This window comes from Aspergillus melleus, assembly GCF_016097325.1.
Source record: "Aspergillus melleus strain CBS 546.65 chromosome Unknown contig6, whole genome shotgun sequence".
Lineage (NCBI taxonomy): Eukaryota > Fungi > Ascomycota > Eurotiomycetes > Eurotiales > Aspergillaceae > Aspergillus > Aspergillus melleus.
Genome location: NW_025763375.1, coordinates 432239 through 458573, shown reverse-complemented (window position 1 = coordinate 458573; position 26335 = coordinate 432239). Strand labels below are relative to the sequence as shown.

At 49.7% G+C, this 26335-nt stretch overlaps 6 protein-coding genes across 6 annotated transcripts; 3 read left to right on the top strand and 3 right to left on the bottom strand.

Annotated features, from left to right (window-relative positions):
- Positions 1 to 8441: 8441 nt before the first annotated feature.
- LDX57_009932 (proteasome assembly chaperone 4 family protein) lies at positions 8442 to 9109 on the bottom strand (the record flags this gene model as incomplete). The annotated part of the gene is made up of 2 exons (XM_046091674.1): positions 8442 to 8666; positions 8873 to 9109. 2 exons carry the CDS (start codon positions 9107 to 9109, stop codon positions 8442 to 8444), a joined length of 462 nt encoding a protein of 153 aa, XP_045947651.1.
- Positions 9110 to 9835: 726 nt separating this feature from the next.
- LDX57_009931 (uncharacterized protein) lies at positions 9836 to 10939 on the top strand (the record flags this gene model as incomplete). The annotated part of the gene is made up of 1 exon (XM_046091673.1): positions 9836 to 10939. One exon carries the CDS (start codon positions 9836 to 9838, stop codon positions 10937 to 10939), a length of 1104 nt encoding a protein of 367 aa, XP_045947650.1.
- Positions 10940 to 12149: 1210 nt separating this feature from the next.
- LDX57_009930 (Hsp70 family protein) lies at positions 12150 to 14510 on the top strand (the record flags this gene model as incomplete). Its single annotated transcript, XM_046091672.1, has 4 exons — positions 12150 to 12752; positions 12834 to 13766; positions 13814 to 14252; positions 14311 to 14510. The coding sequence occupies 4 exons, from the start codon at positions 12150 to 12152 to the stop codon at positions 14508 to 14510; spliced, it is 2175 nt and encodes a 724-aa protein (XP_045947649.1).
- Positions 14511 to 21061: 6551 nt separating this feature from the next.
- On the top strand, positions 21062 to 22859 carry LDX57_009929 (heme-dependent oxidative N-demethylase family protein). Its single transcript, XM_046091671.1, has 3 exons — positions 21062 to 21948; positions 22003 to 22125; positions 22191 to 22859. Exons 1-3 carry the CDS (start codon positions 21410 to 21412, stop codon positions 22621 to 22623), a joined length of 1095 nt encoding a protein of 364 aa, XP_045947648.1. The 5' UTR covers positions 21062 to 21409; the 3' UTR covers positions 22624 to 22859.
- Positions 22860 to 23191: 332 nt separating this feature from the next.
- Positions 23192 to 24542, bottom strand: TES1 (acyl-CoA thioesterase; the record flags this gene model as incomplete). The annotated part of the gene is made up of 4 exons (XM_046091670.1): positions 23192 to 23239; positions 23332 to 23852; positions 23928 to 24357; positions 24438 to 24542. 4 exons carry the CDS (start codon positions 24540 to 24542, stop codon positions 23192 to 23194), a joined length of 1104 nt encoding a protein of 367 aa, XP_045947647.1.
- A 760-nt stretch (positions 24543 to 25302) lies between these two features.
- On the bottom strand, positions 25303 to 26141 carry LDX57_009927 (uncharacterized protein; the record flags this gene model as incomplete). Its single annotated transcript, XM_046091669.1, has 3 exons — positions 25303 to 25711; positions 25783 to 25950; positions 26014 to 26141. The coding sequence occupies 3 exons, from the start codon at positions 26139 to 26141 to the stop codon at positions 25303 to 25305; spliced, it is 705 nt and encodes a 234-aa protein (XP_045947646.1).
- Between the last annotated feature and the right edge of the window lie 194 nt (positions 26142 to 26335).

The following is a 26335-nucleotide window of genomic DNA, read 5'->3' as shown; positions in this document are numbered from 1 at the left end:
ATGCTCAGTATTGTGATTTCCCTTCTGACATAATATCATCATTGTATATTTTGTTATTTATTTGTTTCCTTAATGAGTATCTTTCTTTCTTTCTTTCTTTTTTTTGATAAAAAAGAAAGACAAAGATTCAGAGAAAGGAAGAGTCGGAGGTGGCATGGACAACCAGGCAGGCACCAAGCTTACTACGTATATCACCACCCTACTTGTTATGTCGCCTAATAGCTCCCCCCGGTGATCTAGACTGTCATGAATCCTTCGTAGCGTTAGGGCAGATTCCTCTCCCGGACACCGTTCCCGAACCCTGAGCATAATCGTTTGATCATAATCCATTCCTCCGTAATGACTTGATATTCGTGGGCCGATATTGCATCGGTCATGCATGCATGCATGCATAGTATGCTATACATAGAAAAATATCTTTCTATTTTCTCTTTGGACCGGGGAAAGGTCTTGGGTGTCCTTGACATAGCTATTTATTTATTTTTATTCTCTCCTCTTCTGCATGCCGGGCTCTTGACGTCTTAGCCCTCGACCTTGCGGACACCGAGGGGAAGCTACAACAACCTGGATTGGGGGGAGATCAGACCTCCAAGCTAACGTTGAAAGCATCCCGAGATCGGCAGTGGCAGTGTTTTCATCCCTAAGAGTAAGATCACGACGTGTCGGTCGTTCTTCCCACGCTCCACGGGTCCCACTAGATGAGCAATCTGGTGAGCTTCTTCGATTCCTATTGTAGGATCCGACGGAGTTGGCAGGTAACGTAGTCAGAGCGACTTCTCTATCTACGAGGTAAACTTTTCTGGGTGGCACGGATTGTCCCGGACTTTGAGGTCTAACTCTTCTGACAGCCTTCGGAGCTTGAATCCTTTTTCATTATTTCTTTTTCAAACGCTAATCTCTGTTGTCGTTGACATTCCCACCCCGTCAGCAACATCCGAGGTCTTATCCTCGCCTAACCGACATGGACTCCGTAGTCCGTACGTAAGGAGCAGCGGTTCGCTCGATGATCATCACGGGCAGCCGTCAGTAGTGATAGTCGAGAATAATAATGGGTCGGGGAAGAGCCGACGTGGTCTTATTTCTCTTTAATTTTATTAATTTCATCGTAATGCCTCAAGGTGTGGTGCCTTTTCTTTTTTCAACTTCGGTAGCTTAAAAACCATTTATTGGTTGACGGAGATATGGAAAGCCAAATTCTATTTCCTTGGTACTTTACCTCAAGAGAGTTAAGACCTACTACGGTATAACAAAGAGGAAGTTGAAGTTACCTGCCTATTTCGCTCCCGGGGTTCATAGTCTGATTGGATCCCATTCCATGGTCCATTGCTATTCTTGTTCGTGGTTTGTTCTCAGACCGGGTCTCTTCACCGATACCTCTTGGGGTTGTCTGTGCTGGCTGGGCATAGGCTTACGGGAGTTACGCTCCCCTGAATCTGACCATGGACATGGACTAACTAGAAGGACGGCTATTGTTTAGTGACTAGGGACTAAGCTAAGGCATGAAAGTTAGTTCTGCGTGTGCAGGAGAGACTACCGTAGGTACCAAGTACTCCGTCCAGTACAACAACTAAACTAAGGTAGGGTAACTGTCCAGGTGAGCTAGCCGGACCGAACAGCTACAGAGAACCTGACAGAGGGAATGGAAGTATACCTTACCTACACCTCGGCAGAATAAGGTAGTTCGACTTGGATGCACGCCGTACAGAATCCTTCCCCTCCACTACGGCGCAACGTCATCGTCACAATGGGACACGAAAGAGAGTCAGAAAAGAAAAAAAAAAGACTTTGTGATCGTTGTGACGATCCGTTGAAGTCGCTTGATGGACCGAGGAACCGGAGGCCTTGATTGGCCAGAAGCCGAGGCAAGCCCATCCCGGATGGACAACCGGGACGGTAAAGGGGAATGGAATGGTTAGCGGGCGGTCCGGTTGACGGTTCACGGAGTACTGCTCTCCAGACAAAGACCTTTTTTTTTGTTTTTTTATTATTATAAATTTTTTTTTAGAAAAGTAAGATAGAAAAGATGAAAATGGAAGGAAGATTAGAACACGAGTTAAAAAGATATCTTTTCAAACACAGGACTGCTACTCAGTAAATAAAAACCTCAAGTCCAGCGCAATAAACGAGAAAATAAAAACAATTTAGCTTCTGCGAATCCCGACAGATGTTCCCCGCTCCCAATCAACAATCCTCATCATCCGACCCAGTCCCTGAACCAGAAAAATTTTCGAAAAATCCCAAAGAAAAAAAAAGTAGGTCCGCCCAGAGTTTCATTGTCTTGTCCGGAGATTTTTCGCTTGGCTGAAGGTTCCGTCCGTGTTTTGACCGAATTCAACCCATCCAGCGGCCGGCGGCCGTAAGAAGCAGGACGAGTCTCCATGGCACGGATAGTACGGAGTGCGCAGACGGGCTGGCTCACCGGATCCGTGACCACAATTATGATTTCATCTTTACGGAGTAGAGAGTACTCTTCAACAGTCAACAGTCCAACAAGTTACAACAGGCTTCCATGCCACGTACTCCGTACTTCGTAAATTCAGTCCCAACAGTGGACCTCCCAGCAGAGCTGCCTCGTGCGTGTGGCGGTGTCGATCAAGAAGAAGGTTCTTCCCATGATGCATTTGCTTTCGGTCTGGCCCAGCCGGCATTATTATTAAGTCCCCTCTATCTGCCACTACGACTCCCTGTCCACCCGCTACTTTAGTGGCTTGTCATCGTCGTGATATTCCGACCTGTGGCTGGCTACGATGCTAAATTAGGACACAGACTGACCAGCCCGACCGGACTGTCCACGCTACCAGGGTATACCCTGCTTCTTTTCAAATCCGTCATAGGTAGAGTATTTTTAACTATCTTTCTTCCCCCCCTTTTCTCTCTTCCCCCCCTCATCCTTGTATCAGGAAGTCCTTGACTCCTTAACCCCTGCAAGTAAAACCCACGGAGTAAGCCCCGGTCCAACTCGCTAGGTAACTCCTTCCGTTTTGAATCAACATAGGGCACAGGGTCTGGGCCCGAGCTCCTCGTGCCATTCCCGCCTCTGCACCCTGCAAGTTTCCGGCCTCCGTGCACGGAAAATATATCCCTGCGTCTTCTGATTCATCATCTCGTTTATTGCAAACTGCCACAATCATCACAGTAATTCATCTTTCATCATTTCTGGGACTGTCTTTTCCCACTATGCCAGATAGGTGGGGTTTACCGGCCAAGTAGGTCCTAGTACTAGGTACTCCGTATCACTATCTGATCCCCAATTGTCCGACGGACTTTGTGCGAGTGATCCAAACACGGCAAGCAAGCATTTCTCACCCTCCTAGAGCCCCGTTTTCTCTCTCGTGCGTTGGGGCTGTCACGAATCGCGCAGCACGCACCCCTTCCCAACATATCAGGAGGCAATTCGCCTCGAAGCGGAAGGATTCCGATCGTTGCTTTCTGCCCTCGATGGTGATTGCATGATTGAGCTTTCGTGGATGCTGAGAGGCGTACTCGCTGATGACCGATGCGGAGTTAGTTGCTTTAGACGAAGTAGTCTCGCCTAGAGGGCTGCCGGCTGGCAAGGCTCTCGGGCAGCTTTCGTTTTGTTTTCGATTTTTCTTTAGTTTGGTTCAAACTCCCCCGCACTATGAATCTGGGAGGATGACCATTGTGATCAGATAACATGGCCGCGGGCTGAAAACATATCACATTGTTGATCTCTACGGAGTAGGCTGCCTATACAACTGCCGGTCTCATGTGGAGCGCTTCTCTTGTCGCGCAGTACACCGTCAGCGGTGTCAACGCCACGGTTTCTCTCAGATCAAGCCCAGTCAATTTCTAGTGCTCGTATCCCTTCTCTTGGTGGAATCACCGCGTTCACCTGTCAACAACCTGTGACGGAAGCTGACTCCTACCTACTCCGTCTCCATCGGCGCCCGGGTGGTTAGTGCGGGCATCGGATCTCTTTCCAGGTGGACCTTGGCCAAACTTAGCACTAGCAGTTAGTAGCAGGCATCTGTCACCTGTCGGGGATTGAGAGGAAACGGCTGAAGCGCTTGGCCGCACGGGAAAGAAGCCCGTTTGGGGGAAGCCCATTGGATCAGCCGTGGATTCCGGCCCCATGTGGCCCTTCCCGTGACAGTCCGTCGCTGCACCCCATTCTTTGCCTTATTATTGTTTCAATTCACCGTGAACTCGATGAGGGGTTTTCCCAGTTTCTATCTTTAACTGATTTGATCATTTGGTGCGTATATCCGAGTCTCCAGTCGGCCGAGATTGGTCCACTTGTTATTACAGGGTTGTTCGTTAGCATACTTCAGTTCTGTGCGACAGGTTGATCAGAGCTGAGATGGTGTAGTGGCAATTCTATACCATATGTTGGAATGGACCGTACTCCGTACTCCGTCCCTAACACCAAGTACAGCGCACTGTAGAACATGGACACCACAGCCAGCCGGAGCAGCAGTACCGAATCCGGAACTCGGAAGCAACCAATCCTCACCACTAGACCAATCCGGATAGTCTTAACTCCAGCCTAGATTGTCGGGGTCTTCCTAGTCTATTTCGTCTCGGCGAGTTCCGCGCAACGGGGCACACACACACACACAATTGATTTGCCAGAAATTCAATCTCTCTAGTCTCCAGGCTAGACTCTACCAGGCTACCTTACGGTGTAGAGGACTAGAGGTACAGTACACCGCACAGGGTCTACCGGTCCGGTCTGTCTGTCTGCCTCGTGTCGAATGCCCTCTCTGACTGGTCACAAAGTCTGGATTATTTGTTCCGTCCTCGTCAGCGGTCAGCCTCGAGCAGCGCAAGCGCGCCAAAACTCCAATCACCAATCGCCATAGGGGCTTTCCGGGATTGTCGACATCGCTTGGACATAACGGTCCACGTGGGTTATGCATTGACCTACCGAGCTGAGATTTTTTGGCGTCTGTGGCATTTTCCGGGTGTAGCTGGCATGGCATGGCAGGTCTTGTGTTCTTGGCTTTTGGATTTAGGAGGTACGTAGAATTAATGAGAGAAAAGAGTGGTTAGGATTCCGTTATCTTTACAGATGATGTCGGTGTACTGTGTCAGTGCAGTCCAGGTGATCAAATCTAGTCCATCGACCCCTCAATCTGAATCGAAGAATTGCATCATGATCGATCAGTCAATTTATCTGAAATGAAATTCTGTCGGGAAACCCGCGCCTTGGCTCGTTTTCGTGCCCACATGTCTAGACTCTAGAGTCAAGTCAGCAATCCCCCATTTGAATCTCCATTTTTTTTTTTTTTTTTCATCCGCAACCCGAAACACTGCTCCGAGTGTCAAACTGAGTACTTCGTGTCTTAGCTTAGGACTGTAGTTGTAACCTGTGTCCTGTACACCGTAAGGCAGATTTTCGTTACCTTCCTCGTCAACGGTATCCGTATCCACTCTATTAATCAATCTCTGGTCCATCACTCGCATAATCTCATCATATCTCTGCCTCGTACTAACACTAACCGTAACCGATAATCTATCTCACGCACAGCAATGCCAACTAGTATCTAGTATCTACTATCTACTATCCACTGAACAAATGATAAAGCAAAAATGGCGAGATCAGTCCAATACCCACCTGAAAAGTAAAGTAAGAAACTGACTCAGTTCCTGCAAGACCAAGCCCTCGCTATGATTCAACCCGAAGACTCCGAATGTATTGCCTAGACAACTCTTTGCTAAGTCCTTTCTCTGTTCGGCTAGCTACTTCCTAAGATTCTTGGTTTTGAGGCTATGGCATGGACAGACTGTCTAGTACGTATATAGATCTAGTCAGGATAAGGCAAGAGACTAAAACAGGGTACACAGTAAGCAAAGCATTCCTGGCTAGTTATCTACTTGGGCCAACACGGAACTAATCCAAAAGGGATATTTATACGGTGTACATATCTTACTACATACATATTAGGCATTGTATGTAAATAGATCCCGAGGCAGGTACACAGCGCGGCCGGCGTCTTGACCAGTCGAGCTACATCAAGACGTCGACATGGTTACTATACATACTACATACTTAGTTGCGTCGTTAGGATCTTGGCGTCGGATATGCGGGAGCAGGAACCAGACGAAAATAGAAATAGGAAAAGATAGAAACACCAGTTTTTTGTTTGCTGGTACCTGAAGTGGGATGGCAAAGGGGAGGGGAGGGGAGAGAGAGAGGGGGGGGTTCCGAGTTTCCGATGCAACATGACATGCGACATGCGACATGCGACAGGCAACACTTGCAACCCTAGCTTACTTTAGTTCGAGGGACCTCGCAGGGGGTAGGCAGGGGCAGACAGGGCAGACATCTGGATTTGTGTGTTCGCGGCGTAGGCATGATGCATTGGTACTACTGTAGTTACCTGGTTGGTGTGTCCACTATCTAGGTGCCTTGGCTAGATTGGTGGGTTGGAACTGCTTCTCTACCTAGAATGCCTATCGGTATGTTCCCACTGGTAGGCAGATTGTACAATGGAGGTAAGTAAACAAACCGCTCCACTTCGGATCCATCCATGTTTCCTCGCTTTCGGGCTACGTTCCGAAGCTAAGTGTCACAGTCTCACAGACTCACAGGCACAAACAACCTGGCACTGGTAACTACGACATATTTCCCATGGTCTCATCAAACCACAAAAGATGGAATGGTAACTCAAGCTTACTCGGTCAAGACTACGGTGAACATACCTTAAGTTCAACGAGGGTTAAAGGCTAAAGTAAAAAAAACTAGCTATCCACCGCGGAACGCGACTCCGAAAAAACTAGCCAAACTTTGTGTGTCGGAACAGAAGTCAGAACATAGGTAACTAAAGTAAAGTAGGACAAGCACTAAGCATAAATCTCATATATAGAGAGCATTGATTAATTAACTAATAAGTAACAAATACTACCTCACCTTCCCAACCATACCGAAGAAGACAAAGAAACTGGAAAAAAAACTGGGACAATCAGTCCACGTTTACACTTCACGGAGGAGAGTCTCCTCCGACAAGGATCCAGGTACACACACACCGTACCTACAGGCTCCAGGCTCCAGCACCAGCACAGAGTAAAGTGGAGTCTTTGACGTGTTTCAACTTTCCATTCTGAAAGAACGAGAAATCAGCTCAAACTGCGGTTACGCCGCTAGTTACCCAGCCAGCCAGCCATCCCTCACCGGAACCGACAGGCCGAGAAACAGCAGATCTAATTTCTATTTTCTACCTAATTTCCCATATGCCCGCTTACTGATTCCGTGCTGTCAATGTCATGCAAGCTTTCGAATCGGCCAACCGGAGTTCATGGCCAGATGGGACAACAATCGGGGATTAGTTATTATTAGTTAGTTAGTAACTAGTTATTAAGACTTACGGAATAGTAGGTTAGTTAAGAGTGGGAAGGGAAACGTTCGGATGCTCGGATGTAACTACACAGTACTTACCGTTGCTTCTTTTTTTTTGGGTGGTTTGTTTTAATGTGGGTTTGTGTTTGGACTACCTTATGCACTCCATAGGACTTGCGTATGTGTACACCTGTCTAGATTGATTTCCTCGAAATACGTATGGGTTCGCTCGTTTCGTCCACTTCCCGTCGTCCTTCTTTTTACAGGATAAGGTCATGAGTGATTTTGTCGTCTATCCTTGCCCCGTAGCTGGCACTAGGCCCGTAGTACGAGTGACTACTAGAGTAGTAACGTGGTAAGTGGATATAGGTATGTGTCTAGGTTGATGCTCGGATTTAATCAATCATCCATTGAATTGAAATTCACGGCTTCCGATCTGGATCCGTTCCTGATTATTTGATGCTACTGACCTACGGAGTACTGCTGAGTCAATTAACAGTTTGATTAGATGCCCCGTCGCGTTTGATTGAGGATATAGGCGAAATTGCAGCGCTGGGTTTACAGCTTTCATTAGTAATAGCAATAAGAATGCCTATATCGAATTATCTAGCTAGTGTTGCTAGTTGGTTCGTGTTGACAGGCATCATGACCAGCCAAACTCCAATCCAATCTTAAGGGTTAATCTAATTGATTGTGCTAATATGGGATCTAATATCGCCAGTTACCCTGCGGCGCAGTTGCAGCAGTAGTTAGTAGTTAGCTGCATCTGATATGAATTAGTCGAGCACGAATGTCTCGGGTGAAAATGTGCCCGAAGGAAGAAGAGGCAGAAAGAAAAAAAAAAAAGAAAAGAAAAGATCACAACTCCAATCAATCCCACCCAATTTCCCAAACACAACCTGCCTATCATCCAAGACCTCCACTAGGTAAGGTAGTACACATGTATGCAAGTATGTACGTACTTCTGGTAGCGACGTGACATAGCAGGAAATGCAAATAGAATCAGCAACGCCGTTGTACCCGTACTCCAAATGCCAGTAGGCAGCCCATGCAAATGCAGAAAAAGCCCAACGCAAAGAAACACAGTCGAGACACATTGGCAATAATGAACCAAGTGGGAATGGACAGACGGGGTGACCGCTCACTCTGTCCGTTTCTCCCATCGCTCCATGACCGCGTCCACGATCTTTCTTAGCCCCTCCATTTCTTCCTCCACGGTGAGGCTGAGCGCCGTCGGGTCGATGCTACAGCCGACGTAGACCGGGACGTGCGTGCGACGGGCAAGAATCTTCGCGACTCGGGTGGTGTATTCGACCGTTGGGGAGGTGTAGAGGGTGGTGGATATCGCGGTGCGGGGGTTCGTGCGCTGTTTTAGTAGGGAGTTTGATTAGCTGTGTTGTATTGGTAGGTGATGGTAGAGGGTAAAGTAGGATGGCAGGGAGGGTGGGAGTGTAATGTCCATGATCGATGAGGATGGTGAGTGGAAATGACCGATTTGGTCATCTCCATTCACTAGTATCGCCCATATATTCTCTGAATCCAATGATGGACAACTCTGAATCTGTAACTCACATCCGGCATCGCATAGACGAAACTCCCCATCGGCTTCATCGTGCCGCCCGAATCACCAGGCGTCGAAGTCGCCAGAAACACTGTGACGCAAGTTTCCAGCATCGTCAAGTGGATATGTGCCGTAGTATGGAGTGCCTTGGGCAAAGGGAAGGATATCTCGTGCGGTCGAGGTTGGAGGTGAGGGGTCCCCGCGGACTCAGGGAGAGGCGGTATGGCCGATTCGGCTGCTGTCGCCATTTTGCACGACAGGATATTCGTCGGAGGACAGAAGTTAAGCAGAAATGAGATGATCGGTCGTCGGTTGAGAGGAGAACTGATGATATGGCCGACACGAGGGCGTAGATGTCAAGCGTCGCAGTTGTCGGCCGGACGGTGAAGGAGTTGCGATGAATCTGGATTTCCCCGCCAAACAAAGCGGGTCCACTGAACCTCGTCTCCAACGTCGGTGACATCTGGAATTTCCTCCCTCATTCCCGTCTGCGAGCTTTGCTTTTCGGCCTGCACTTTACTTTTCAGCGCATCAATTGGTTTGCATCAGCGTTGTTTCTGATTATCATCGTTTCTGCCCGTTTACGACGAAGACCTGTCATCCCTTCGATCAACGCTTGGATCTCACCATGGCATCGGAATCGCAATTTCATCCGCATGACGAATCGGAGGAGACTCGTAGCTGGGCAGGGGATTTCGATCCTTTAAACGATCCCGAGGAGAGACGAGTGCTTTTTGCTACGCTTGATTCATTTAGGTGTGTATGAGTATGAGCTATCTTCCATCGTTTCGGGTATCGATCCTACTGTACTACTAGAAGCATTCCAGCAATGCATGCGTTTACCTTGTTTCCATTGCAGTTGTGCTCTTATAGATTTATCTGTAATATATTACCAACTGGGTTTTAAAACAAGTCAATTGCTGATCTACAAATACTAAACTGTACAATACAGGCAATATCGAAGGACAGCTCACATGAACACCACACATCGTCGGCGGCAGGCATTCTACTCGCTGCCATCTTCTCACTGGCAAATGCTCGCCGAACCACCTTTCAACCTCCTCGATAACTTCAGCCGCGTTGACGACGCCATCGACGTCAATGCCGATATCGCAGACGCGATTCTCGCCACGGGACTTGCTTCATTCGGGCTACCGGCCGACCCCGACCCAGAAGATCCCCAGCAGAATTGGCGGGAAAAAGCCACTACGTCGGATGTCAACAAAGCGCATTCGACCATCCGACAGTTTTATCGGGACTGGAGCGCCGAGGGCCGTGCGGAGCGGGAAGTCTGTTACGACCCAGTGCTGCAGGACCTCAAGGACGAGTTCGGCGAGAGACAAGTCTCGGAGGAGGAACCGAGGGTTCTGGTCCCCGGAGCCGGACTGGGAAGATTAGTGTTCGAGATCTGCGAGGCCGGGTACGCGGCCGAGGGCAATGAGATCTCATACCATCAGCTGCTGGCGAGTAGCTGGGTGCTGAACCACACCTTGGGCCCCGAGCAGCATACTATGTACCCGTTTGCCCTTCACTTCTCGAACCTGGTGTCCCGCGAGCAACAGCATCAGAAGGTGATGATCCCCGATCGACATCCGGGCACGGCGATGCTGGAAGCGCAGCACAACCCCGACACGCCGTTCGGGACGATGAGCATGTCGGCGGCGGACTTCGTGGTGCTGTACAGCAACCCGTCGAACAAGGACGCCTTCGACGCGGTGGCCACGGTCTTCTTCATCGACACGGCGCCTAATCTGATCCGGTACGTGGAGACCATCCGACACTGCCTCAAACCCAACGGCATCTGGAGCAACGTTGGGCCCCTGCTCTGGCACTTCGAGGACGGCAGCAACCGCAGCCACGCCGACCATGGCGACGAGGGTCATGCGCAGGGAATCGGCGAGCCGGGAAATGTGGAGCTCACGGAGAGCGAGGTATTCTGCCTTGTGGAGCGCATGGGCTTCAGGATCGAGAAACGGCAGGCCGTGGAGGAGCGACGCATGTGTGGCTACATCCAGGACCGACAGAGCATGCTTCAGCCACTGTACAAGCCATCGCACTGGGTGGCCCGCAAATTATAGGCAAAGAATAAATATAGAACGATGCAACCTAAAAGCCGATAGACTTCTCCAGAACCCGGACTCTGCACGCAGAAACTGGGCTTGACACTTGAGTGCTTGACGCAGCAGGGGTTCCATCTAAGTATAGAACTGGAAACCTGCGCCTCGTTGCCTGAGCCTCGTTTTCCAGGAAACGGGGAACTGTAAGGTATCGTACTGTCTCGGTACGATACAGGCATCCCGTTTCAGCCGCACGAACCAACAAAGAAAGGTCGGGCCTCAGGCTCAGCCTTGTCGTCGTCCCACGGCTCGCTTCCAGGCACTCTGCTGGTTGATAATAATTTGGGTAGGACGGGAGATTACTATGTACCCATGCAGATGGAATAAGATGACATCAGGAGCATGAAACGGTTAATCAAATAACTCTGGCACTGATTAGTGATTACAAATGACACTTGATGGTTCTGTCAGCCAACGGGCCAAGACTTCTGCCCCGCGATGATCCGGTCTCGTCTCCGGTATCTGTCTGTAACATACCATACCATACCAGCCATACCAACCAGACCCTTCGCTGTCGATAAATATGAACAGACTCAAGATCAGTGGACAAAGAAAGAACTGTTGATGTTAACGAGGGCTGCTATTTTCCTTCTCTCCGGTGTCCACTGTACAGAAATCCCCTCTGATGAGACAGTAAAACTACGGAGTAAAACCAAACTGTTGCCCGACTCGAAGCGGAGTGACTCGCATCCTTCGGTCTCGATCGATTGATTTCATTCATTATTGGATTCAATTCATTCCACCGCTTCTTCTCCCCTCGGAATGCTGCCCTGTTTTGCTTCTCTCCATCTTGCCTGAATTCACCGTCAACTTCCTCTCTATCGGTTCTCTCATCCTCTCTAGTTCCTTTAATCCCTCCGTGTTCTTCCTTCCCCTCTCTCTCTTCCCCGCCCCGTCAAAGCATCGGGCTAAACTAAATCAATCATCAGAGGGAAAAAGGGCACCGCCTCTTTTCCAGCGATTCCTTTCATCCTTTCTGCCTGCCTTGCGCTTTCGCTTCTCTTTCCCCTGCCTCTCTTCCTGTCTTCTTTTCTTTTTTTTCCTTTTTCTCCTCCGTCGATTTCTCCCTCGCTTACTCTCTTTCTTTCTTTCTTTCTTTCTTCTCCTCCCCCGCCCCTTTTCTACTCCGTCTTTCCCTTCTTCCCGTTGACCTCCATCGTGGTCACCATATATGGACCTGATGAGCTCACGGTTTAAATCGTTCACCTGGAAGAACCGGAACAAGCACTCCAGCAGCCCCGTGGCGCAACCTCAACCGATCCCCAACCCGTCCAGCAATACACTGGTGCCCGCCCCTTCGTCGAACGCTCCGAGCTCTCCCCCGTCGGGTCACAGTTCGTCCACCACGAGTCTCCCGATGAACAACCAAAATACCTTGGGTCGGCCCCCAAGTTACACGTACAACACCGTCGGCCGACCCACCAGTCCGATGCCGCCGGGCCAGCAACTAGCACACCATCCGCCACCGCTCAACACCAACCTGCAGTACGGCCAGGCGCCCGTCCAGCCCATGGGCGCTCCGCCGGGTTACGGTCTGCAGCAGCAGCAGCCCGTCCCGCATGGGATGGGCCAGGGCATGCCGCAGCAATACGCAGTCCGGGGCAACCCCGCCGTCGAGGTCGAAGGGGCTGGTCGCAGCAAGGCCCAGCTCATCGTCGGTATTGATTTCGGTACGACATTTTCGGGCGTGGCCTTTGCTTTTGCGACCAACAACGAGGCGAGAGAGGATATCATCACGGAGTGGCCGGGCGCAGGAACTCATACCAAACAAAAGGTAAGCGGTCGCGCGCGCAACAAGATAGCAGCAGTCGAGAGAAGATAAACCCAGTACTAATTCTAGAACCCTTTCCACTAGATCCCTACGGTTCTATACTACGATCAGTATCAAAAGGTAGTGGGATGGGGCCCTGACATCGCCGACGCCCTGGCCCCCACCGGATACCCCAAGCAAGGGGTGCAGAAGGTGGAATGGTTCAAGCTGCAGCTCATGCTCTCCGGTAATACGTATATCGATCCTATCAACCTGCCGCCCCTCCCGCCCGGCAAGTCGGAAATCGACGTCGCCGCCGACTACCTCTTCAAGCTGCGACAGGCCATGCGCAACCAACTACAAAAGACCTTGGGCGAGGTGTTCACGCGAGAGGAGCGCAACATCCGGTACTACCTCACCGTGCCGGCTATCTGGAACGATGCTGGTAAGGCGGCGACGCGTGCTGCGGCCCTGCAGGCGGGATTTCTGCGAGACGAGAATGACAACCGTCTGACGTTGATCTCCGAGCCCGAGGCGGCGGCGCTGTTCTGCGCCAAGACCGGATTGCTGAACCTCAAGGTTGGCGATGCGATCCTCATCGTCGATTGCGGTGGAGGTACCGTCGACTTGATTGCCTACGAAGTCGAGGAGGAGCAGCCCTTCAGCGTGGCCGAGTGCACGGCTGGATCGGGTGACTCCTGCGGTTCGACGGCTCTCAACCGGAACTTCAGCAACATTCTCCGGGCGAAGATTCGCAAGATGAAGCTGCCCGACGGCTCCCGAACGGCCGGCAAGGTGTACGCCAAGTGTATCATGGACTTTGAAAACCGCATCAAGGCCGATTTCCGGAACAACGGGCAAAAGTGGGCGGTCGATGTTGGTATCGAGGCGGACTTCCCCGATGCTGGAATCGAAGAAGGTTATATGACGTTTACGAACGAGGAGATCCTTCAGTGCTTTGAGCCGGTCGTCAACCGAATCCTTGAGTTGGTTCGCAATCAGATTATCGCCATTCAGGCGCAAAACCGATCGCTACAGGTATGTCGGATAAACGCAACAATGAGGATTCAAACTAACTGTAACAGAACGTTCTCGTGGTGGGAGGATTCGGTGCGTCAGAGTACTTGTTCCAGCAGATCAAGCTCCACGTGCCCCCGCAGTATCAGAGCAAGGTTGTACGACCCATGGACTCGGTCGCTGCCATTGTCAAAGGTGCAGTCACGGCCGGTATCACCGAACGAGTGATTACACACCGTGTTGCTCGTCGGCATTACCTCATGGCGACCCTGCAGCCATTCAAAGAGGGATATCATCCCGAGCAATACCGTGTGCCTAGTCTGGACGGCCGGGATCGTTGCAAGTACACGCGACAGATCTTTGTACAGAAGGGGGAGCGGGTCAAGATCGGCGAGCCAGTCAAAGTCAGCTTTTTCCGACAGGTTGCACCAGGTGCTACGCTTATGTACGAGGATATCCTGTACGCGTGTGACGAGGACGTGTGTCCGGAGTATACGAAGGATCCCCGTGAGTTCTTCTAGGTCTCCCTTTCGGCCGAAGACTGAGCTAATGATATTCGATACAGGTATCAAGGAGGTTGTGACTCTGACGTCAGATCTGTCCCGAAAGAACCTGGAGACGGATTTCGAGCGCATGGACACTCCTCAAGGAACGTTCTACCGGGTATATTTTGACATCTACCTGACGCTTGATGGCAGTGAATTCAGCGCCGAGTTGGTCTGCCAGGGCGAGGTGATGGGACGATGCCGAGCCAAGTTCCGGTAAATCCGGAGAATTCTTCGCCTTGTCAGACGTGCAAAACCATCTATTGACGATTTTCCATGGGGTAAAAACAAAAAGGGATAAAAACAAAAATACGACGGAAAACTAATGGAGCACGACTGTCGGGCAGTCTTACATACTCGAGGTCACGAATCACCAACCAGCAAGCACACTACATCGGACGGGCGTTCTCTTTTTTTTATATCCTTTCATTTCCAGCTCGATCCATCCTTTGTCCTTGAAGGCTGACAAGGGCAAACAAGGGCTATTATGATATCTTTGGCGTGATGTTCTTCCACCCAGCACATCATTTGGGGGTTTTCTTCTTTCTTTCTGTTTATTGGATACCTTTCACATGAAGCATTGACGGTTTGATTTATTTTATTAATTCAGATAATGGCGAGATATCCATCCATCCATGTCTGTGTCTATTGAAGCTTGATTTCTAGTTGTCTGTTTGTGTTTGATGTTATCTATAGATGACTTAGTAGGTAGTGAGTGACTAGAGGTTTACTTGTGGATTGAAGCCATGGAATGGATACACTATTGATTATATCAAAGTTGCCTAACTTGCTGCATGGATGTATGACTTCTGAGTCTGTATCGAATATATCGACCTGACAGTAGGGTACAGAGGACCATCCATATCCCCTCTCCAAATGAACCATCTAAGCCAAACATCCAATAATCCCTATTCCTTCCTACCCATCCCAACTCTTACAATAGGTAGATAACCAGATAGGCAGATAAATAGATAGATAGCCTAGGCACGTAACCCAAACAGGCAAGTCAACCAACATCCAAACCCAAGCCAAGCAAACCGAACAATCAATCAATCAATCAAAAACACCAAACCAGAAAACCCGACTCCGTCCATCCGCAAGCCCCTCCACCCTCGATAGAACGCCCGGAATGGGCGAGGAAGCAAGCAAACTAACACACCTTTAGGAGGTCACCTGAGTTGTGCGTCAACAGGACTATGATGTCAGGATTTCGTTCCCAGCTGGGGTCTAGCTGGTTTTTATCGGGGCTTGTGCATGCATGTCAGCCACCTCCACTTTACCCTCCACCGTTATTCAGTCTCTGGCGCGGCGTGGGCGTGCATGTAGACATGGGATCCTGGGTTGTTTGAGGGGGAGGGAGGTGGGAGATATGGATTTGTATATGTATATACCTACGCGTAGGAGTTGTTGTTATTGGTGTTGTAGGATGGATATTGGGCAGCTATTAACTCGGTGGGGTTAGGGGGATCTATGTATAATGGAATATCATAGTTTATGATCGCAACGAATCGGGTAGAGTAGGGTAGGGTATAACCGAACTATGATAAATGTAGCCGGTTGGTTATGGCAGGGTGTAAATAGGTCATGAAGTTGTAGTGTTTTTTCCTGGCAGTGTACATACCACAGTATACATTACCTAGATCGTTGTTGCAGGATATATATGCGGACGGCTATCATGTTATATGTCAGGGAGATCCTAGAACCCGAACATCCAAGCTAATTCAGTTAATAGTAGATATAGCATAGACTCGAGCCCATTGATATCCCAAAAACATATAGTGTAGATAACACCAACTCCCCGGAAAATAAGCGGAGGAGTTCATTCCAGAAACACAATAAGCCAACCACACCACAACTCACTACACCAACTATTTACCTAGTTACCCTACCCTACCAGACCCCCCAAATCCCAGGTATGAAACCCTCAACCCACCAAAACAGGAAATGCATCATACTGACATGATCCATGAGATCCAGAACCGGCACCGTACATTACATCAATGATGTGAAATCCGGATTCCCGGTTCTAGACCCAACTTGGCCCCTAGTCCGTGACGATCACCGTTCTTTTTCATCCTGTTAGGTGGCAGAATGGGCCTTTTGAGAGGAACGGCTCGATGATCGCGTACAGTAGACATGTACCGAGGAGATACCGGGTACTTGGTTGAGATATATATGTACGTTATTGGTACATACATACACAGGTACTTACGTACTAAGAATAACGAACTAATTAATTGATAGACAGGACATGGATCTTGGTTCATCTGATGCTGTCCATTCTTCTATCTCTCTACACCGTAAAGTATACAATATTGGGTATATGTACAATGACATAAGGACCTACGTAAATTAGATTGAACTCAAGTCTACCATTCACTAAATTCACCAACGCAAAACTCAAACCCCAAAGTCAAACCCGCTCTATTGAGAAAGATAGAAGTGGATATATCACGGGGTGTATTGGTCGAGAATCAACTGAACATATCCACAGTGTATGTTGCACTGCGTGTAGGATCTCCCAGAGTATATTTCCTTTTTATGTGTGAGGATGGGGTTATATAAGACCTGGGTTACTCTATTGTAGTTTGCTTTTTATCGTTCACTGTTTTCCGAGAAGCCCTTTTCTGGGGATCGTGGGTTTTGCGTGACGTTTGATTTGCAATTTCATTTTTTATTCGATATTTGAAGTAGAGTGTTATTCCTATAGTGTGTTTATTGTTGACCGATAGAACTCTGGACTTAGTTCCTAGAAATGAACTGAGAGATACACAATGAAAACAGACAGATAGAGATAACTATCGAGAGAGAGAGAAACCCCAAGACCAGAGGACACCACCTCATACTTAACCAACCACCCCAGACTACCTACCTACAAACCCTAGCATACATCATACACACCAACATACATCATGTAATGTACATGCACATCGCATATCAATCGCCAGGAAAAGCAAAAACACAAGAACACCCCCCTCCCCCAGCCAACCAATCCAATCAAACTAATCCAACCTCCAGAACAAAAGTACATACATACTTACGCTACTACACAGTGTTTACGGGATAGACATCCGATGATGTAGGCCGTTCCTTCTTATGTCAGATCAACTCAGATCCTATCCCAAGTAGGCAAGGCAAGGAAAAGGAAAAGGAAAACGGGACGGCGACACGGGGATCGGATCCGCATGCATCGACCTTCATTGCATTTCTTTGCGGAGAAGGGTTACGTAGACTTTACCGTCTAGTTACCTCGGTGTATTTGCCGAGCTGTGGTCTTGGAGGGATGTACCTAACTACTTGTATTACTACCAATGGGGGTGGAGGATCGGATCTGGGCTTTTGCTCCCCGAGGTAGTCTACATATGTTATATGTAGGTGGACGGAATTGGAGGCCGGAGGTTCTGATAGGGAGATATTGTAGGTATGGTTAGACTGCAGGGTCAGGAGCGAGAACCTGGCTTTAATTGCCTAGTTGGTTACGTTTGGGCTTTTGATTCGCTTTTTTTTCATTTCTTATTGCCAGTGTATGTACATGCTTGGGTAGAGTGGTGGTTTAGTAGTATACAGAGTACCCCAAAAGGAAGGCAGCAGGTGTTTGCCTACAATGAATTGCTAAAACATCACCACCACTTTCTACCGAGTACACCATGACTAGCTACAGGCCTCTTCCCAAAGGAACCATCACCATCACCACCACCACATCAACACACTAAACCAACTAGCTCACCAAAAAGTCCGTGCACCATCGATCTAACACCTTAGTCTTGAACACCGAGTCCCACCGAATCCTTCTTCCCCTCTCGAGAGGGACTCCCTAACAAGTAAATATCGACATGGCCTAGACTACGCAGTTAGTTCAAAAGGGGGTTGGGACTTTGGCACTTTGAGTGGATGTCGATTGCCGATTGTCGAGTCGAGACTTGTCCATCTCCTTTTCGTTTCTTTTTCCGAGCAATTTATTTTTTTATCGGACCCTACGTCGTCTACCTACCTTACCCACATTTCCCTAGGCCGTACACCGTACACAGTCTTCGATCTCCAAATGGAGTAACGGGCATACCGTTTTTCTCCATCTAGGTGCATTGCGTACCCGTACCCCGTTCATGTTCTGTCTATGATCTGTGCATGGATATGATATGCGCGATCCGTACTTTTTCTTCCCTTTTTGACTGTTGACAGGTGTCTAGACAGGTCGATGTCTCGGTACGGATTATAGACGACGGTTTTTATGGGTATGGTGTGGAGTTCGGGCCGATTCGTTGACTGCTGGTGGATTTTAGTACACACGGCCAAAGGAAAAGTAATTCGGCCTATATGATTCGTTGGCTCGAATCTGGGTCCTTGGTGGTCGGTCGATGGGTCAACTTGTTAGAGCCTAGAGGTCGGCGTCGGTGGGTTCTGTTTTAGTTTCTTCAGAAGTGAGGCGGGTGGGCGACGAGCGAAGGCGACGACGAAGAATGATATGGTATGATATGATGGGCATTGTTCTCCGTTCTTCGGATAGATACCGCGTCTTTGTATCCATACAGTGTACGGAACCCAGGCAACTACTCCGTACCTCCTGCTTGATTGCTGGCCGATAGATAGGGCTGGAAACTCCCTTCCCGAGCTGAGGTCATATCGCGTCTCACAAGAATCGTCCTCGGAGGATTTTCTTTGTTTCCGTAGGTCAGATGTGAGAGGGGAGGCTGGACTGGTCTTGGACAGGGCGAAGCAAAATCGAAAGAAGAAAAAAGCAAAGAAAATCACTCAAAAACGGAAAGGCGACGAAAAAGGGACCCACGGAAGGGGGTCAAACGGAGTACAGTAAGAATTGAATGAGAGGAAGGCAGACAAAAAAAAGGCACCTAGTTGAGTCCACTAGGAAAGGCAAGTCAAGTGAGGAAATCAGAAAAAAAAAGACGCATTCTTGGTTGAGACATCGACCTCATGGTCAAGTCAGTCAGATCAACTGTCAATAGACCCACCGACCTAAAAACATTAGGACAAAGTCACAAAAGAGACAGCGGCAAGCGCGCTTTCCGCCCACTAGGCGGTTGCAGCGCAAAACCCCGGACGAGTCTCTGCCTGGAAAGAGTGGAGTCGTGCAACCCTTTCGGCTGCTGCGTGGACGCTAGACAAGACGAGCGAGGCCAATTCTGGACTCGGCCGCCTGGTGGATCGCCTGCCGGGTTGTTGTTGATTTTCCACTAGCCGCTGGCCCTGTATCTTCGCCGTACGGGGCGTCGTAGTCGGTACCTCGCAAGTACCTACAGGGTCTCTGGTCCTGCCACCCCCCCTTCGCGTGCGAATTGATTGACCTGCAAGGACTCCCTCATGGTACGTCAGTGCCGACCTTCCGTACCTTCTTCTAATGACCTAGTCTCTCTCGGTCTCTCCCTCTCAGCCCGTGGCCCAGACTCCTCCGGGCCAGTCGTCGTGACCGGAATGGCCCATTGGCTCGCGCATGCCAGCACGTCAGTCTTAAGTCGGCACCCACAGGCAACTGACTTTTCGATGATGTACATGCGTACGTCCCGTGGGACTTTAGTCAGATTCAGTACCTGGATTGTAGGATCGTAAGGATTTCAAAAATGCCCCCATCATTCGTTTCCATCCACCCACGGTGTCACTATCGAGCTGCCGATTTGGGATCGGCCCACGCAAGTAGGGGGAGCGCAAAAAATTCCCACGCGCTGCTACTGGTTTTACTTTTTCCTTTGTGTCGTACAGACTTGTGGTTGGTAACAAATTATGCTGACGTTTTGGTTTCTCGGTCTGCCTACCTGTCTGTCTGTCTGCCTCTTGTTCCCTTACCTCCCTTCCCCTTCCCCTTCCCCGTTCGTATGCACGATCTGTATGCAGTATGCAACTTCTTAAAAACTGGACAGCTCGTCGACATGGGGGCTTAGCATGCCAGAGTGCGGTATTTCTTTTCACATACTGTAGTTGCAATTCCCCCTTCGAGAGACATTATACCATTCTGGGGATTGCCTGCGTCTGCGTCGGAAACAAAAAGACGAATACCGCTGGAGCGGAACCGCAGGAACTGTTGAACAGGGGGAAAACCGTCTCCAGATTCGGGGGTCGGGTCAGCTCACGAGGCCTCTTTTTTTTTTTGGTTTCTGGCAATATTGTGTTTCTGTTATTTTTTTTTGAGTGGAATTTGTTTTTCTTCTTTCTCATCTCATTTGCGGCTTACCTTTTGCCTCTCTTGCCTCTTGCCTTATCTCTTTCCGGTTTGTTTTGGTTTTTCGCCTCTCACTTTCTCACTCAGATTCGATTGCGCACGGACAATGATACGCGTGAGCTGCGCCTGACGATTTCCTTAGGATTAAGTTAGGACCACAGATACATACTTAGTTCCTAACCAACTGGGGCAATTAGCACCGTAACAGTCCCCAAAAGTCGTAGCCTTAGTAGTCCGTTCAACGAATTAGTTCGGATCCATAGTCCCTAGAGGGGGGGGGCCGGAGACCCTCCTACCGGTGCATTTCCTCGTTATCCACTTAGAGTTCTCCTCAGTGGAGTTCGATGGCATTGAAAGCTGAGCAGCATCATCTCATTCTCAGCTGGATCATGTGGATCATGGATGCTGTCAGGTTCCCTTTTTTTATTTTTCTTTTCTGCTATTATTATTAATTTCTTTTCTTTTGATTTTCGGGGCGGCGAATTGCGGCTTTTGCGGGGAAAAGGCAGAACGTATCAGAGTGCATCCCAGCTTCCTGAATCCGGAATGTAGAGAAGGCGCCATAGTAGTAGCTAATCGGCTGACCCGTAGGATCTTCATTTCCCAAGCTTTTTTCTTTGATTATTTTTTCTTTTCTTTTCTTTGCCGGTCCTGGCAAGTATATAGGATCAGCTCATCGCCCTCGTCGAGGATGTAAGAAAGTTTTCGCCATGTTTCTTTAATGTTGGCTTGGTCAATTCATTCCTTCGAATCCTGGTCAGTGGTGGCATCTTTGAATTGAGCGTGAGACTGTAAAAAGCTTCTTCGGAATCGATCTTTTCATTTCTTTTTCTGCTCTTCAACTTATTCTTTCGTTTTCCCTCTTTTTATCCTCTTTGTTACTTCCCTCTCGCTGTATCATTATCCTCGACCATTTGCATCGGTGGCATATCGATCTTTCACAAACGGCGATGAATATCTTGTCATGGTTTGTGCTTACGCTGTGCTTTGCCACCCTTGTTATCGTCAAAGTTCGGTCAATATGGCCCCGAAAGCCAACGCCGCGCACAAGTTGCAGTGACCTGAAGCGCGTGGCGCCCTACCCAGCCCAACCCATCAAAGGACGAGAGAGATACCGGGTGATGATGGACGTGCGCAGGCTGGACGTGGAGAACTGGCTCACCGTCGACAAGAACTACATGGACGAGCACCAGATCCGGAGTCAATTGTTGCGGGAGGAGAAGCAGAAGGTGCTGCAGTGTCTGCCGGAGTCGTACGAGGCGTGTCTGGAGGCATTGGAGGAGGTGGTCGATTTCCTCTGCCAGCGATTCTCGGATATGTTCGAACGGAAAAAGTCCGGCGACGAGACGACCATCCATAATAAGATGACCGGGGAGACCTTTGTCTATGGGGGCCAGAATCGCGACGTGGATCCGTTGGAAATCGCCGTGCGATTGACCATGGAGGACCTGAGTATTCTGATGAAGAATGCGGACGATGAGTATTACCTGTGAGTTGAACTTGATTCTTGCATGATGGAGAAATTCTGACAACGGGGATCTAGGGCCGCCAGCGCAAGTCTATTCCCGGTAGGATGGACGGTGCAGGAACGAATTGGCTGGACGATCTCGCGACTACACAACCCAGTTCCATTGTGGCATCAGCAGGTTGCCAATTCTGTCAGCAAGTTAGTTCTGACTGATACCATTTGCCCGAAAACTCGCAAATCAACTAACAAACCCGTAATCATAGATTTCTCACCCGCCTCACACCCTCGTCCCCCATGGAACGATCCAACTACTTCGTCGAAGTGAAACGCCCCGGCGAAGACCTCTTCGAGATCCTCTACCGTCCAACGACGCTATCGGAGGACAACCCGAACCCATCACCGCAGGACATCGTCATCCGACGGGAGCGCCAGACTTTCCGCCGCCTTCCCCGCACGGGGACGATCGTGTTCGGCGTGAAGACGATCCTGACGACGCTAGACGAGTTGCCGATGCAGGAGTTGCAGAACCTGGCCAAGGAGATCCGGAGCTGGCCGGATTACGTGGGAGAGTACAAGGGCGCAGAGGTCTGGGGGGCCAAAGCGCTGGAATTCTGCGAATGGAAGAGCCAGATGCAGCAGCGGAAGGAAGCAGAGGAGATGAAAGAGATGGAGAAGAAGGAGACGTTGGAGGTGTGAAAGTTCTTCCGCTCTGAAGACGGACGGGGGGAGATGGGAGGGGAAGAAGAACCAACCCTTTTCCACTGTAGTTTTATTATTTGCATCGGTTGCATTTCCTTTTGGCATGACAAAACGGCTGGGCGGATTTCTGATTTCAACACGGGATTTAGTTTCATTCTGATTGTTTTCTCATTGCTCTGGTTGGCTGTTTGTGGTTACGACTTCATGTTTGTTCTTGTCTGATTTTGGCTGGGTTTTTGCTATTTTTTGTGTAACTATCTAGTTTCATCATGATGACAATGTATGCAGATATATTCAGGATTCTGGCCTTGAAACGCCCGTTGTGGATTAGCTGATAATTAGCATTTTATGCTGCAGGAAGATAACCATGTGTATGTACAGGAAAAAAGGCTCATTGGACCATTGAGACAACGAATATGTCAGGTCACCATAAGTCACCCCTAAGTAGAACCAGATATAAGATCAAATGCAAGAAAATGGCAAAAATGAGGGCAATTAACCAGCATACCCCGTCCTCTGTCTATAAATTAAGTACTCAGAATGTATCATAAAAAGGGAAAATCATCTATATCTTCGCGCGAGGGGTTTCATCCTGTTTCAGCCTCACAACGCCCTGTTTAACATTGTGCATTAGCAACCGACTGACTGATCCTCGAAGTGAACGAGCAAACAACGTGGAGAACAATAAAAATAGATTAAACATACCTCTTGCGTGCACGTGGCGATCAAGGTTCCGTCCTTAGACCACATCTTCTGCAGCACCAATCCCCGACCCTCGCCGGCCCAAGGACTTTCCATCTCCGTGAGCATCCATTCATCGGCGCGGAATGCCCAGGGATTGTGGAAATAGATCGAATGGTCAAGGCTGACCATCATACCGACTTCCTTGTGTTCCGCCTTGTTCTTCTCGTTCGTGGCCTTGCTGAGCGCGCCTTCCAACCGGCGCCGCAACTCGGCCGTCTCTTCCTCCTTCAGTTCCTTAAGAGCCCGCGAGATATCTTCGTCATCGAGATCAGACGGGTTCTTGAGCGCATTCAAGAACTTCTTGAGCTCGGCGGGGGAGGTGAATCGAGGGATATCGTGGACGCGCGACACCGTACCAACGAAATAACTATCGGTGATGTAGGCGAGGGCTGAAAGATGGGCGTGGTGGCCTCCGCCGTCGGAGATCTTTCCTCGGGCTCGAACAAATCGTCGCAGTCGCTTATCTTCGGGATTCGAGTCCCCTAAGCAATGTCAGCTATGTCAACCAACTAAGAGATTGTAGCGAAACGCAAAGTCTCCCCACCACAAAAACTTACGATTCACAACTCCCGCCTTCTGCGACTCAAACGGTCCACCGCCGCCCTCATCGAACCGCTTCTTAGACCCTGGGGAAGAGTCATCCGGTAGCGGAACCGCCGGCATCGGCGTCGCATGTTCCAACTTCTTCTTGCCGCCGCTATTCGCCTTGCTGAAGCTCAGGGTAGTGGTGAAGATAGGTCGCCCGCGCTGTCTGGCCTGGACTGTCCGTGTGATAAAACTCCGCCCGTCGCGCACTCGTTCGACATGATACAGAATCGGGATTTCAGAGTCGCCAGCCAGCACGAAATAGCAGTGCATGCTGTGGACGGCGAAATCGGAGGGGACTGTCCGCATCGCCGCGGAAAGGGACTGCGCAATCGCCGCGCCGCCGTAAATGCCCCGCGCTCCGGGCGGGTGCCAAAGAGGACGGGTGTTGGTGAAGACATCCTGCATGAGACGTAAAGGTGTGGGTTAGAGCGAACGTGAGCGATGCAAGGGGGAGGGAGGAGGGGAAAAGGCAGACGTACAGGTCCGATGTCGACTACCGGCGTCAACTCCAAGACATTTTCGATCGGCGCTTTGGAGGCATCCAACGCAGGGGGCTCTAGCAGGGTGACTCGTCTGTTGGCCATGGTGATGGACTGGTCGGGATGGAAAGGCGACCAGGGATTTGGACATGCAATGTGCAGTGAGCAAGAGAGGGAAAGGGGAGCCAGAGGAGACTCGGCTGACGACTTCTTTTGACGAGCGGGCACGGGATGCCCATTCGGGTAATAGCCGAGGCCTTCTTTTTCTGCCGAGTTTGATTACGATTGTTCAGGACGATCAATCAACACAGATCCTCCAGGCCAAGTAATGCATATAAGTACTACAATTATCATTACTATTATTCTAATTATCACTATAAGTATCAAAATCTCGCTTTCATGAATATTACCCGCATGAGACGCAACCGAGGAGCCGAGGAAGCACTGCTACCCAGTCCTGACTAATTCCCCTGCTGTTCCCCAGTCTATGCTGAATCGAGATATAGCGAATGAAGGCCGATCATGCCTTCGTAATGAGCGTCTAAACACGTGAACTGACTTGGCAGCACGAGTCACTGGAGGTGTCACGATCACGTTGACGCGGCGTGTGCCTGGCACGCTCTGCCAAGATAGGGATGATCCTCGGCATATCACGACTGCGACATGCAGATCGAACGAAGGAATGATTCGTTGGCATCGCGAGCGATGGGAGGTCTCAAAGGAGTGACTTCAGTCATACACCTTCGGCGCAAAGGCCGGGTCGTTGACTGGGAGCAAATGAAGAAAAAAGCTAAACACTGATCAGAAATTTGGCACAAATGCAACAATTCGGATATCTCGCCATACCTTGACACAGGCCAGCAGTCTATCTCCCCCTTGTATAACCCGCAAAGTACCCTTCCTCGTGAGGAGGCGGCATGAACGTATCCCAGCCTTTGCCCGGGTTGATGCGCTCGGGAACCTTGACCTGAAACGTCTTCTGTGTGACCTTGGGGCTTACGCCTTTCTTGTTCTCCTGCAGAAGTCGGAGGAGCTGCTGCCGCTGCATTTCCTCCTCGGTCAGAAGCGCAGCGTCGTCTTTCGATCCGTGCACGCGAGTCTCTTCGGCAACTGTCCGACCGTACACCCACAACGCGCCCAGGGCATGAAGAAAGGCAAACGCGCAAGTAAGGCCCAGACTAGCTGCCTCAATCTGACCGATGGGCAATAGGTCGCGACACAGGATGTTGATGATCACGTTGAGTAGGCCGATGAGGTTGGAGACTAGTCCGGGACTGGGTCGGGTTAGCGATCAGTTTATTCATTCATTTCTTCCCGGGCAAAGCGACTGGGGAAGCCAACGTACACGAATATCGAATGAATCAAGTACTCGCGCTTGTCATATTGGAAGCAGATGAGGATTAACGCCAAAGCATCGGCGAATCCAATTAACACCGCAGCGGCGACGACGGAATTCACTTTGCTGACGGGCTCTTGCGTTGGGCTTTCGAAGGCCAATGGAATGACCAGGAATCTGCGCGCACAACGATTGATCAGTCAACGTGCGACATGAAGATTGCAGTCAGCTAGTACGTACCCGATCAGCAGCAAATTAGACGACAATGATGCTAGGAACCTCCACGACGATTGCACAGTCTCGGGAACGGGCAGCTGCACTTGCGGCACCCATGCCACCTCCTGGTAAAATGGAACAGGCGAAGACATTGCAGCGATTGAGTCGCAAGAAACGAGAAAGAAAGAAAGGAAAGGGAAAGAAAAGCCAATCGAGGGGAAATTACATCCACCACAGCTGACGAGGGGAACCCAGGCCAAGAAACAGAAGGCGATTGTTAAATTAAATCAGTATCAGAATTAATGTCAGCAAGGAGGTTCGGCGTAATCAAGTCGCACTAGATGTC

What these genes read in the sequence shown, in the direction of transcription:
- LDX57_009929 (XM_046091671.1), top strand. Translation starts at nt 21,410, where the DNA reads ATGAATATCTTGTCATGGTTTGTGCTTACGCTGTGCTTTGCCACCCTT. An exon ending in GCGGACGATGAGTATTACCT is followed by an intron (nt 21,949 to 22,002) that starts GTGAGTTGAACT and finishes ACGGGGATCTAG; the next exon opens with GGCCGCCAGCGCAAGTCTAT. An exon ending in GTTGCCAATTCTGTCAGCAA is followed by an intron (nt 22,126 to 22,190) that starts GTTAGTTCTGAC and finishes CCGTAATCATAG; the next exon opens with ATTTCTCACCCGCCTCACAC.